Source organism: Centroberyx gerrardi, chromosome 24 (assembly GCF_048128805.1).
Source record: "Centroberyx gerrardi isolate f3 chromosome 24, fCenGer3.hap1.cur.20231027, whole genome shotgun sequence".
Taxonomy (NCBI): Eukaryota; Metazoa; Chordata; class Actinopteri; order Beryciformes; family Berycidae; genus Centroberyx; species Centroberyx gerrardi.
The window spans coordinates 13,835,871-13,849,221 of record NC_136020.1 but is presented as its reverse complement, the minus strand read 5'-3'; the positions used below and the strand labels follow the sequence as shown (position 1 = coordinate 13,849,221).

The 13,351-nt window shown below is 40.6% G+C and overlaps 1 protein-coding gene and 1 non-coding gene across 2 annotated transcripts; one reads left to right on the top strand and one right to left on the bottom strand.

Moving 5' to 3' along the window:
- Window positions 1-679: 679 nt before the first annotated feature.
- LOC139923141 (ras-related protein Rab-19-like) lies at window positions 680-12,064 on the bottom strand. Its single transcript, XM_071913861.2, has 4 exons — window positions 10,763-12,064; window positions 5,160-5,343; window positions 3,331-3,434; window positions 680-3,104 (listed from the first exon to the last, which is right to left on the bottom strand). The coding sequence occupies exons 1-4, from the start codon at window positions 10,955-10,957 to the stop codon at window positions 2,910-2,912; spliced, it is 678 nt and encodes a 225-aa protein (XP_071769962.1). The 5' UTR covers window positions 10,958-12,064; the 3' UTR covers window positions 680-2,909.
- Window positions 4,294-4,375, top strand: trnas-uga (transfer RNA serine (anticodon UGA)). Its single transcript has one exon. It is a non-coding gene; the product is annotated as a tRNA-Ser (tRNA).
- Window positions 12,065-13,351: the final 1,287 nt, after the last annotated feature.

The window sequence follows — 13,351 nt, the reverse complement described above, 5'->3', positions numbered from 1 at the left end:
TGCAGACCGTGAAAATGGTGTTGATTAGTGAATGTTGAGCGCCTTCCTGCCAGGCTCTTCACCTGTTTCATCCTGGAGCCCATATGAGAAATTTAGTCCTGACATTTGCTCTGAATTACATGAGTTTAGTTCCCAACCCACAGTTAAATAACCCAAGGCATTTTAACGTAACTAAGACAAGCTACTACTCTTATCATGCAGAGGCTCACCAATCGTAGGTCTGTGAGCTATTTTGGGCCCCAATCCAAACTATAATGAACGAGTAATTAATATCTTGCTGTGAGTGAAGCAGTTAGCAGTTTTCCTACAATTAATTAGGGGACTGAGCAAAAGGAAATTTAAGCTACACTCAAAACTATAATTTACAATTATAGTTTCTTATAGCAAATGCTTCCGTGTTCCCACCAGGCTCCACCTGGATTGTCCCAACACAACACAAATAACTGAACATTTCAACAGATTAACTCTGTCAGAGTGAGAAAGTAATAATCACAGTCAGGTTTCAATTAGAACGGAGCCAGTTAAGTTATTGTGGTCTGGTGGAGGTGTGTAAATGAGGTCTGCCCACTTGGCATTCAAGAAAATTAATTCTATTAAAGGATAATTAAGCTATATGTAATCCTAGTCGGTTAGGATATTTAGTTTGGCTGTGCTGTTTACAAGAGGTGGGCTTATTTGGCCTAGTTCACCCTTCACGGGATCAGTCCCATTTCCTGCTTACTAGGTTGCATGTAAACGTAGTTAATTGTTTCTTAGTGCAGTCCCAGATGTAGGAAGGGATATCCTCCATGATGTAGTGCTGAGTGCTTTGTCATTTGGGTTCACTTAAGACACTGACACACCAAACCTGGGCAAAAACTAGGAAAACCTGCTCTCTCCATGAAAACACATACATCATAAATGTATGACTGGATATGACTGTGAAGTTTTAAATCAATGAAGTTTTAAATTATCATGGTCTTCATTGTCTGAGCCAATGAGCATCTGACCTGCAGTTAAAATGTACACTTAAGTTACAACACGCTGTCCCCTAGTGTTCACAGCAGAGTGGTGCACAGGATAGTGAACGCGTAATTGGTGGCACTTGGGATAATGTGAGGGTGGATGAACAGGGATGGCATTCGTCCAGTTACTGCATATTAGACAGATACACTTTCATGCCTTACCCCCCACCCAACCCTCACACACACCCTGACACCCCTGTAAACTAAAACCTTGTTTTAATTAATAGGGGGTTAATAGGAGTTATCTTGGATATCTTGTTTCTTCAGGGCAAAAGTCAACTTTTGGTCAATTTCTTCTGCTTCAGCATATCAGATGATCAGATTTTATTTTATTAACAGTTTTATTAACAAATGAATTAATCCATTCAGAACACTAGCCACACAGCCTACTAATCTATCATTCACAACAATGTAAGACATCATCATCTATGATCATCATGAGAGAATATCAAACAAAAGCTCTAATTCACAGTCTTTTGGTTTGTAGTAGGTCTGCGCCCACTGCCAAGTTCTCCAGAACAGCAGCAGAGGATCGCAGCTCGTCATCGACGCGCCACAAGAGGCCACTTGGGTGCAATACTCTGAGCTTTATATACTACAATAATATCAGTCTGTCCAATCTTCCAAGTGGAAAAGTGCTTAGACAGCATTTAGTCAACATGACACTAAAACTTTCCAGGTCTTTTCAGTAGGATGGCGGTTCCTGAATGTGAAAACAAACACACTAGTACTCTTGTCACGTAGGAAGGCACCACAAACAAGTGACCCATTTTGTGTCCCGACTGATTCCAGTCGGTGCTCATTACACTAATCATCATATGCCAGGATAAAAAGAAGGATGTTTGTATCATATTCAGTGTTGAGGGTAAAGTGTTACTTTGTAATGTATTAGAGTACTCAGATTACTTTTTTGTGGTAAGTAGTAACTTAACACATTCGTTTTTCAATTCTTGTAGTCTGTTTTAGTGACTTTTTTAAATTAGGATGCCGTTACTTTTATTTGTCTTTCATCATAGTTTCATTTCTGGTAGGAAAACGTAAAAGTGAAAATCCATCATCTAAAATCCAGCATCTCGTGCAGACAACATGCTGTAAATGGAAAAATCGAAGTCTGCTTGATTTAAATGAGATTGGTTCACTGTTTTAAAAACAGAGCAACAGAGCAATGCATTTTGAATGGACGACACACTTGGCAGCACAAGCCGCATTGCTGCGGCACGTTCTTGAAGTGGGCGACGAAAAAGTAATCTAACAGATTACTTTTAATAAACAGGTACTTTGTAACGTAACCAGCTACTTTTTAAAGTGATTAACAAAGTAAAGTAACTAATTACTCTTAAAAGTGACTTTCCCCAACACTGATCATCACCTCTCATCACCCTCTCTCACTCCATTAGTAATCAATCATGCCTGGTCGTAGCATTTGTTTTCACACACTTGTAGCACCAGCTGGGCGGGGTTTGCTGCATCAGAGCCGCTCAGTTCACTGTCAGGTAAGTTGTCAGTCACAGAAAAGTATACTGAATTGATTTTTCAACACTTTCCAGTGAGTGCCTAAACTTCCTGAATGCATTGCATGTGACAAACACCTCCCTTTTGCCACCAAACGTGGATAAAACAAACTATAAAAGGGAAAAGAGATGGACTTCTATATCAGTTACTGTAGCGTTCCTAGCCATATTCCACATCCATCACTTTTCTCACATATTCAGCAAGATAAAAATCCTTTTTGCCTATCTTCATTCCTCTCTCCTTCAAGAGTCTTCTATGCACCTTCGTCTGTTCTTCACATCTGTTCCTCTTCTCCCACATTCAGTGTGTTCAAGAGTCTCTGTCTCCGTCTCTCTGTCCATCCACCATCAGCCTTTTCCTCCTTCCCTCTCCCTCTGTCTATCCACACTCCCATCAGCAGCATGACTTCTTCTCCGGCGCTGAAGTGTAGGCGGCGGCCGCGGCGCCGTTGATCGGTCGAGAGTCGGCCCGGAGGAGGACAGGCCGTGCCTCGCTGCTCGCCGCGTCCCCCTGCTGGACGGGAAGGCCGTTGCGAGAGAGCAGCTCCCTGGCCATCATCATGAAGGCATCGTCCACATTCTGGCTCTCCTAGACAGAGGGAAAGAGAGAAAGAAAGAGGTAAAGACAAAGAAAGAGAGAGGTAAAGACAAAGAAAGAGAGAGGTAAAGACAGAGGCAGGAGAGACAGAATGGGAGAAATACAGAGATGAATGGAGAGATGGAGATGGGTGGTGGTTTTTTCTGCTAAATTAAAAAGAACTTTAGGTTTGTAATTTCAACCAACCCTAACATTTCTCCTATGTGTGTCATCATACCTTAGCAGAGGTTTCTAGAGCAGCTAGTACTCCTCTCTCCTGAGCCAGACAACAGGCCTCCTGAAACCGAACCTCACGCTTCGACTCCAAGTCACACTTGTTACCTGGCGGGAAAGAAACAGGCAGCTGAGAAATGTAAACACCACACATACAGACACCTCAAATCACATTTCATACCTATAACTCTAAACTGCTGTTCCTTCGACCATCGCAGCTCACACTTTGCTGAACGTACATTCATTCATCTTGGTTGTGTTTCTCTCTGATTGAAATGCTCAGCATTGCTCCTCAATATCCTTCAGTTTCAGTATTGATTTGTAGCTCAGAGGGTAAAACACATGATCACTTTTGACTCAAATATTGTTTTTTCCATGAAAGAATCAGTTCCACTTGAGTGAGAAAATTGGATTTTAATTCATTCTATTTGATGGACTTAATTCATATTGGCCTTGCAGTGTCAGTGTGAGTGCATGATGGTACGGTCAATAAACATTGTTAGTATTGAAAGCCAAGTGACAATCAATTACTTCCGGCTCTTGAGATAGAAAATGATTCCAAATGTGAGCGAAAGTTTGCATTTTCTGTATTAGTAGCCTCAATACGTTCTGTTTTCTCCTGTATGGAGAGAACATCATGCCAGAGTCCATTGACAAATCTGGCAAATTAATGTCATCTCATAGAACATGACTTAAGAAGATTTTGGTATATTTGACATACAAGCGATCCACCAAGCAGCACTTTTCAATAAGAATTTCATCTTTTAGAACTGCTTAACACTGTTTGCTTCCACCCTCCATGGTGTATATTGGTTGATGAGGATTGTGGGAGTAACAGACAAACCAGTTCTTTAAGTTGAAATTTTAAGTGAGTCCTGCTGCTTGATGTCTTCAGATGCATCTTGTGCGTTTCAATAATAATAATTACAACCAAGCTGAATGAATTTACACAATGAACACAATGCGAGCTGTGATGGCTGAGCGGTTAAGGCGTTGGCCGTGAAATCCAATGGCGTTTTCCTGCGCAGGTTCGAATCCTGCTCGCAGCGCTGGGTATGTTTCTGGACCATGTAAATTTAAACATCTCTAAAGGTAAAACCCTTTCGAACATCCACGACAACAATCAAATCAAATCTTGAAAAGTACCACAGTGATTTAGACTCCACACCACAGTCCAAACTCCTCTCTTCTTGCAAGGATATAATTTGTTCACAGGGCAACATAACATCAACTACTGCCTGACAACTGAGATGGGCACAGAGATTCCCCTGGTGAACACCTGAACCTCCTTTCAGCTGTTACTGGTGGAGATAATCACACAGCACTCGGAGGAGAGCTTATAAATTGTAATGGAGAGATGAAATCACTTGGTTGGCCCTGCAAGATGGCACCACCTCCCACACTAAAATATAAATCACTAAGAATACACTCATACACTACCAGTCAAACATTTGGACACCTGATTGAATTTACTGTTTTTCATTATATTAAAGCTATTTTGATCTAAAGGCTTATGCTTAAATGCTTGACAAATTTTAGACAAATGTAAATAGTGAATTTGATGCCTGTGTATGAATTTCCAAAGCCTTTGCCTTTCCATCAAGGCAAAGGGCGGCTACTTTAAAGAATCTAAAATATAAGATAGTTTTGATTTGTTTAACACTTTTTTGGTCACTGTGTAATTCCATTTGTGGTATTTCATTCGTTTTAATGTCTTTACTATTATTCTAAAATGTGGAAAATAGTAAAAATAAAGAAAAATATGTGTGTCCAAACTGTTGACTGGTAGTGTACACACACACACACACACATGACATTCTCACCCACACTCACCTATGAGCACCAGCACCACATTGGCTGCTCCGTAGAGCTCCACTTCCTGGATCCAGTGGGTTACCGAGTCAAAGGTGGAGCGTCTTGTGATGTCATAGGCGATCATGGCGCCGTGAGCGCTGCGGTAGTAGCTCTGCGTGATCGTACGGAACCGCTCCTGCCCCGCCGTGTCCCACACCTGCATCTGTCACACACACACACACACACAAAACAAGCAAGCAGGTGTAACGCATATAAACTCATGCATATACACGCACACAAGCATGTGAGGAGGTATAAACACACATAAACAGACATATAGACACACACCTGTATGGATGCACATACACATGGCTGGGTGTATGGCTTATATGCACATACAAAACATCATGAGAGAGGAAGATAATTGTAGAATACATTCATTAAGACTTGATAAAGTGGCCTGCTTTGAACCAGTACATCCCCCATACACACACACACACACACACACACACACACACACACACACTCAGGGGAAATAAATCATCAGATTCCTCAGTCTCCCTCAGTCCCTGAGCATCTGACAGCACCTGGCCATGTTAACACGGTAACGGCTGTCATAGCAACCAATCCAGACTCTACAACTCCTCAGCCCAACCTATTTGTTTACCTAACAGCCTGTGTAGGTCTTAGGATTTGAAGGTTTGGAACAATGTCTACTTTTCAAAGTCAGATCTTCCCTTATTTTTTTTACAGTCCATTTTTACTAAAATAAAGGTTCATGAAAAGTTTTGGAGAATAATCCTTAAAGAAAATCAGTGTCTGGGCCAAAAGGTTAAAGCCATAATACTGAAATAGCAGTACCTGTCCTGTGACCATATAGTCTAGTGGTTACATCCCCTGCCTTTAAAGAATGTGTCCCCTCTGGCTTATAGGATCAAATTCTGACAGCGCTTTCTTTCCTGTCTGTCTCCCTCTCTACTTACCAACTGTCTAAAGGAAACTGACTCTCTGCTTTGTTGCTCTCTATCACTGATTGATATAACACAACAGCGATTCAGTTCATGAAAGATTTTATATTTGCTGCATTATGTTGCTTTAAACACCCGGAAATTAAAACTTCATCAACAGAAAATCCAAGAAAAAAAGACACCACAGTACTGGCCATATACCACAGCAATGATGGCTTATCACCAAAGATTTGAAACACAGGAAGCCTTTTTACTATTTATGCAGATTTATGCATTTCCTTCTGTTGGCATAATTTATCAGCTATGCTAACAACCCATTAGGAGGATAAATTTACTCATGTTCGAACCAGAATTTAGATTATTTTTAAAACTTCAAAGTGATTTTCTGGTTCATGAAAACAGAAATGTTAAAACAAATACAACATGTTGTGGTCAGCTGGTCTGGGTGGATAAACCTGTCAGCTGACAGCCTGCATGCACACGCTGCCACTGACTCTTGTGGTCTTTATTATGTAAATCAGATGTTAACAAACTTTGTTCCTGGTACCCAGCCTAATAAAAGCTCTCTAATTTTTACTAGTACTCTTATCATGTCTGAAACAAGCCTCTGACTCATTTTGGGTGCTGACACATACTGTAGTTTAAGAAAAATGGATGTTAAGTGACCTGAGACAGTAGATAGTGGACACTTTGTTCAGGTTTAACTTCGGGATGTGTTGAAGTACTCTGATGTTTTCTGAATTCTATGGTCAACATGGGGAAATACACCATACTTCATAGCTGTGTTAAATACAAGGACTTGTGGACTCATGTCTGGAGAGACACTCACCCTCAGACACACAGTGTAAAATTAAAGGAGAGCACTTGACATAAGTCATTGGTTGGCAAATTTTGAACACTTTTAGAGCTGGTGTCTCTATATTTTAGTAATAGAAAGCTATACTGCAAGTTAAGATTTTATTTTCCAACGTGGATGTATCATTTTACACTTTTATACTTAAATTATTGATAATGAAAGCTCTATATATCGGCTAACAGATGTTTCTTGCATTGTTACATTGTATAATTGAGTTCTACTTTTCATGCCAAACCCTGCAACCCTACAGCAACTAACAACTCATTTTTGGATATGAAAGAAAAGAAGGGAATTGCATATTTTCACTATTTATTATTATTATGTTTTATCATTGCCTAATGTCTTGATTCAGCCTCTGTTGACCTCGCGCTTCCTCCCCTTTTTCTTGAAGGCCCAGACAGGCCAGTCACACTGTGTCCAACAAATACAAATACAACTTTTGTTAAGATCTTAATCTGTGGTATTGTTTGCAGTCATGTGATTTTGTATTATATGACACTGCAGATGTAGATATGATAATTTTTTATCATAGTACTGTAGTTTGGAGAACTATTTTCTAAGTAATTTTAGTTACCAAAACTATATTTTTCTAGAGGGCAGCCATGTGGTTCAACTTCTTCCATTGAGAAGTATCTGGTAGCTTTTAAAACGTTACTTTCATAGAGGCAGTTGTCATTCTGTCCACAGTGATTACCTACATGAACCGTGTATTGTGTAACAGTACTGGGGTTGTGTAATGTGTAAATACAGTGATAACTTTTGGTCCAGGCTGAACCGTAACCCAGTTGGCTACAACTGAACTTAATCATTTGCATAGGATTACAATACAATAGGATTTCTATACTTGTCATAAATATATTTCAATGAGTCAAAACCAAATGTATTTATTTGACTTGATATTTTGACTGAGACCGGGTTTGTATCGCCCAGATCCCAAAAGTCTTGAATGAGATATAAGTTCAGCCTCTTTCTGCATGACTGGAGATCTGTGTTCATGTCTGTATATTTTTCACTGTAGTGAACTAGCTGCTGCCAGTCCGCCACAACACAATGCAGAGACTGTTGGCTGCTACCAATATCAGCCTGTGCATTACAGTTGAAATCTTATATTTGAAGTGTGTCTCGAGAGGACATAACTTGATTATTTATCTGTATAGAAGAAAGACAGTGTGAGAGAAAACCCCCTTTGTTACATATAATTAGTAGGTGAATTGTGGTTTCTTCTCATTTTTGAATTGAGTGAAATGAATGTGAACTGGCCCCAACCTGCCAAATACCTTGGTTTGAGTTAAGGGGGGTCAGCATAACATTTGGGAAAGTTGGGTACACTCTAATAGATACTGCCTTTTCTGCAATTTCTATGCCTATCTATTGTATGTTTGAAATTAAAGAGGTACTTGTCCCATGAGGAAGCGGTGACCCTCGCCAGCAGTTATGACACCTTTAACACAGACAGGGGAAGTATTTCTTCCTGCATTAAAGTTCAGCTGATGACATATTTGTTGAGAAGAGAAAGCAGAAAGCACACAGCTGTCTAGCTGGCTGATAACTGGCTCTACAGAACAATAAAGGTAGGTGTGTTTCTATTCTATTCTATGTGTGTGTGTGTGTGTGTGTGTGTGTGTGTGTGTGTGTGTGTGTGTGTTGTGTAACAGATTGCACCTTCCCCCTGGCTATGACAAATTTACAGATAACCCTATCCAGTGAGTGAGTGAGTGAGTGAGTGAGTGAGTGAGTGAGTGAGAGAGAGAGAGAGAGAGAGAGAGAGAGAGAGAGAGAGAGAGAGGGAAAGACAGAGAGAGAGAGAGAGAGAGAGAGAGAGAGAGAGAGAGAGAGAGAGAGAGATATGGAAATGTCTATTTTACCATGTGGTGTTTGTTGGACGCCTTTAACCACAGCAGCTTACAGAAACATGAGTGTATACATTTTTTGCATGAGTGGCCCCAGTGGGAATCAAACCCCCAACCCTTGCAGTGTTAGTGCCATGGTCTACCCATTGATAGAGCATTTGAACAGGACCATCTTCATCCATGCCCTTGTGTACGATCAGTTTATTAGTAATGGTAACTCCACTGTACCATGTGTACCACACAGCAATTTGTAGTTAAACGCAAACCTGATGAAGCCTGGAGGTCAAACACGCTCTTCATGCCAATGTGTTTTGTTGTTGATCTGAGGCAACATTTACAATATGCAAATGTGTAACGGGTCTGAATGCGTCAGTGTGTGTCATGATATGCACAGGGCTTCTACAGCTTACATGTAAACCTATAAACCTAGAGTTGCTTTGCATATACTACAACAACGGTCCTCTCTTTTTTGATCAAATATGATTCACATCATTTGAAAAATGTGACACATACTCCAACAAAAAAACATCTGGAAGTAAAAGGGAACGCTAGCTGCTACCAGGTCACTTTTTTATCTAAATGGTCATGCATATAATTTTTCAGACTGAAACCCTTCACTTGTTCACTCTGAGCGATGCAAAGAAAATACATTGCTGCCTATTTTCATAAAGACAAATTGTAGTATTTTCCTTTGTCTTAGTCTTTCACAAACAAGGAAGTGTGGGTAATGAGACTGTAATGGTTAACGCATAAGAGAATCCTACGTGTGTGTGTTCAGAAATATGCACGTGATGTATTGACTTTTCATGCATGCAGCCCCAAGTCACACTACACCTAAACCATTTAGTTCCTTTTCTGTGATGACAGTGCGGAAAACACATTCCAGGTTTATCAAGACAAAAGCTAAGGCAGTGGAACCTGAAGGACAGGTCCGTCATGTGCGCCGCTGGCCTGACTTGTTTTAGATTGGGTCTAACTGACACTGTAACCTAAGGACACCTCACTGTAGGCTCATTTAGGCCTGAACCTAGAAAGGTTTATCACATCTGACTGGGCCCTTTGTGCCTCCAACAGTTCTAAGAAAATACTCACCTGCTAATTTTTTAGGCTTGTTATGGGGCTATTATAGGTGATTACGATGGAGGGTAACATAGAGTAAAACAAAATTCAGCTAAACACCCATACACCCCCATCAACACACACACACAATAACCTTAACTTTCTCCCTCTCCTTATGCTTCCCATTCAATACTGTGTCAAAAGGCCTGCAACCATGCTAGAAAGCCTGTCAGTGCCGCCAACTGACACCACAACACCCCTGATAAGGATCAATACATTCAGCAGACACTAGAGAAGTCAATAGAGCAAATATCTAAATGCTTTGAAATGAAGGGCTTGAATTTAACACCAACCAGCAGCCACATGCTGGTAGGACTAATTTTGACTCTGTGGCTTGTTCAGTCTATCAGTTCTGCCACTCTTCCAGGTGGGCTAACCCATGTTAAAGGAGTTTGTTGTCTATTCAGAAAACTACTTTTTCATTTGTCAGGTGTAACTCTGAATCCACTTCCCACTGTGTAGTTGTAGCCTAGTTTCAGGGCCTGGTTGTATGTACTATGCATAAGGGGGTTTGTATTTTGGCATTTGTCCAAGTCAAGTCCGCTCAACACACACAAACCTTGAACCTTGAAATATTCTAACCATTTAGAGTGAGTATATTCTAAATTTCCAGGTACTTGAACAAATTCAAGTGTCAAAATGACAAGATAATTACAAGATTTGAATGTCTCTCATAATCCATGCTTGGAAAGGATGAAGTCCACTCAACACACAAACCTGCCACACACACAGAAACACTACACATGCACACTTAATAGCCTATGTCTACAAAGTCCACTCCACACACACAAACCCTTTTTACACACACACACACACACACACACACACTCAAACACGACACACACTAACCTTAACCCTCTTCCCCTCGATATCCAAGGTTCGCACGGTGAAATCCACTCCGATGGTGTTCTGCTGTTTCTCTGAAAACACCCCTGACTTGAAGTTCTGAACCACACAGGTCTTCCCTACATTAGAGTCTCCTATCAGGATGATCTTAAACAGGAAGTCAAAAGAATCGTCCTGGTCCGGTCCTGGGGTCTGCATGGTGGAGGTACAGTCCAGAGTCCGTCTCCCTTCCTGCGGCCTCGTATGTCTGATAAGGAGGGATTTCTCCTTTGGGTGACTGGTAGTGTTTGGCCTTCCAGAACAGGAGATGCTGAGTTAGCTTTGTACTTGAGTAAGGTTTTTAAGAAGCTGGCTCTGGACCCAAAGAAGGGTGATAAAAAGAAGATCCTGAAATGAGAAATATCTCTGGTATTAATGTTGCCAAAGCCTTCCAATGTCCCTCTAATGAAAGGTTGGGTGGATAAAACACTGAAGACTACCAAGCTAGATTTCTAAAAATGTTGTTAGTTTAGCCCACATGATAGGCTACCCTGTAAAACCAGTTTAGGGTTGTGATGGTGTTTTTAAAAGCTCCAAAAACTAGTGTATGGAAGCTCCTAATGATACGATCACCTTTCTACCATTAACAGCTGTTTTTACATTTTACAGTTTGTTAAAAGTAAAACAGTTTCAAATATTCTATCCATTTAGACTGAGTATATTCTAACTTTCTAGGCACTTGAACAACTTCAAAAGTGACAATATCACAAGATAAAGATTAATCAATTGCCCGTGTTTTCAATTTCTAAAAAGTACAAACTATTTAATTGACAAATTTTGCTTGTTCTGCTCTCTACAGGATGGTTGTGACTCCAGTCAACTATAGCCTCTCTCTCTCTCTCTCTCAAAAGGACAAAACTGTCTCAGTTCTGCTTCTGTTGCTCCTTTCAGCTCCTTCTCAGGTGTTGACCCACTTCATCGCCCACGGCAACACAAAGAATGAATACACATCCCATAATTATTCGCCCTCCAGCACAGAAAGGTTCAGATGAACTGTCTGTCAAAGAAAACAAGGAAGTCCCCCTTTCTTTAAAAAAAAAAAAAGGAATATAAAAAAAGATGAGCTGCAGTTTCTCCTTGTTGCTGGATGGTGAATGGGACTTTTTCTCTTCTCTGTCTCCTTCCTGAGTCCCATCCACCTGCTGCTTTCACACCCTTGTGTCAGGGTTTTTTCCCACTTGTGGCTTTCTATGGTCTCTCTCTCTCTCTGCTTCCCTCTCTCATCAGTTTTTCCTGTTCTTACTGCTGCTCTCTCTCTCTCTCTCTCTCTCTCTCTCTCTCACACTCTCCGCCCATCCTGAACCTGCTCCACAACACCTGTGGAAACAATAGAATCTCGCCCTACCTGCTCTGAGAAGGTAGCCCCGCCCCTTTGTAGCTGTGGAATCCTGGGAAATGCAGTCTGCTTCCATGGAACTCAACAAAACACTGATTACATTTCATTATAATTAACCTGTTTGAAATCCAAAATTCTGCTATAATTCTGCAACTTAAAAGTAATATTCTGTGATATCCTGCGGACATAAAATAAAACAAAGAAGGCTAAAATGACTTGAGTAAAAGTTTCTTTTTTATTAATCAAGTAAAAAGCCTCTGGGAGTCTGTCAAGGAATACATTCAATATAATTCAGTTTGCTTCTTTAAAAGGGCCTGAACTGCTGTAGGCTATCATCTGTACCCGTGCAACTAGATCTCTTCAAAAATAACAAAAAGCCCTCCATTTTCATGACAGTATACACTGAATGCACAAAATATTAATCACATCTTCCTGATATTGAGTTGCAGTCCCTTTTGCACAATCCACATCTTGGTTGTCTCAAAGCATACAAATCCTTCTCTAACTCGTCTGCTTCTCTTATCTACTATCTATCTCCTCCTTTGCTATAGATTTAATTAGGGAAATCAGGAATAATGGCTTTTACCTGGATTCACCTCACCATGTGCTTTGTACATTCAGTGTTGTTCAATAGCTGAGTGACCTCTAGTGGTGATTTTGGGGAAATTCATGTGGAGAATTCTACTTCATGACTTTTTTCATGATCATTTTTACACGACTGAACAATAATTCCCTGCTTTCCGTGAAAATACCTGGAGGGACTAACTGAAGGAACAGGAAAGTGAACGAATGAGTCAGTAAATAAATGAATGAATGAATGAAATGAATTTTATTGTTTGCTTCTTTGTCAGCAGCAAGATGGTATATCTTCAGAAACAATTCAAATTCCCTGGAAAATATCATCCCTGTTGCGTGTGTGTGTGGGTGTGTGACTAACTAACTGACAGATGTAACTAAAGAGAGGCAAACATGCCAAAAAACAGGCATACAAGAGAGATGTAAAAGATGCTATTTTTATTTATTTATTTATTTTTTACTTAGGGAGAGGAAGAGGAGGAGCGAGAGAGGACAGGGACTGGGAGAGAGGAAGGAGGAGGAGACGACGGAGGAACAGGATGAGGAGGAAGAGGATAACGAGAGCAAGCGAGGTGACAGACAGGGGTGAGGAAGCTGGTAGTGACGCAGAGAGGGAGAAGACAGCTGGTGAGCCCAAAGAG

Coding starts and splice junctions, on each gene's coding strand:
- LOC139923141 (XM_071913861.2), bottom strand. CDS start 10,957: ATGCAGACCCCAGGACCGGACCAGGACGATTCTTTTGACTTCCTGTTT. Junction 3,435..5,159: donor TGTGGTGCTGGTGCTCATAG/GTGAGTGTGGGT, acceptor CTTTCCCGCCAG/GTAACAAGTGTGACTTGGAG. Junction 3,105..3,330: donor CTCTAGAAACCTCTGCTAAG/GTATGATGACAC, acceptor CCCTCTGTCTAG/GAGAGCCAGAATGTGGACGA.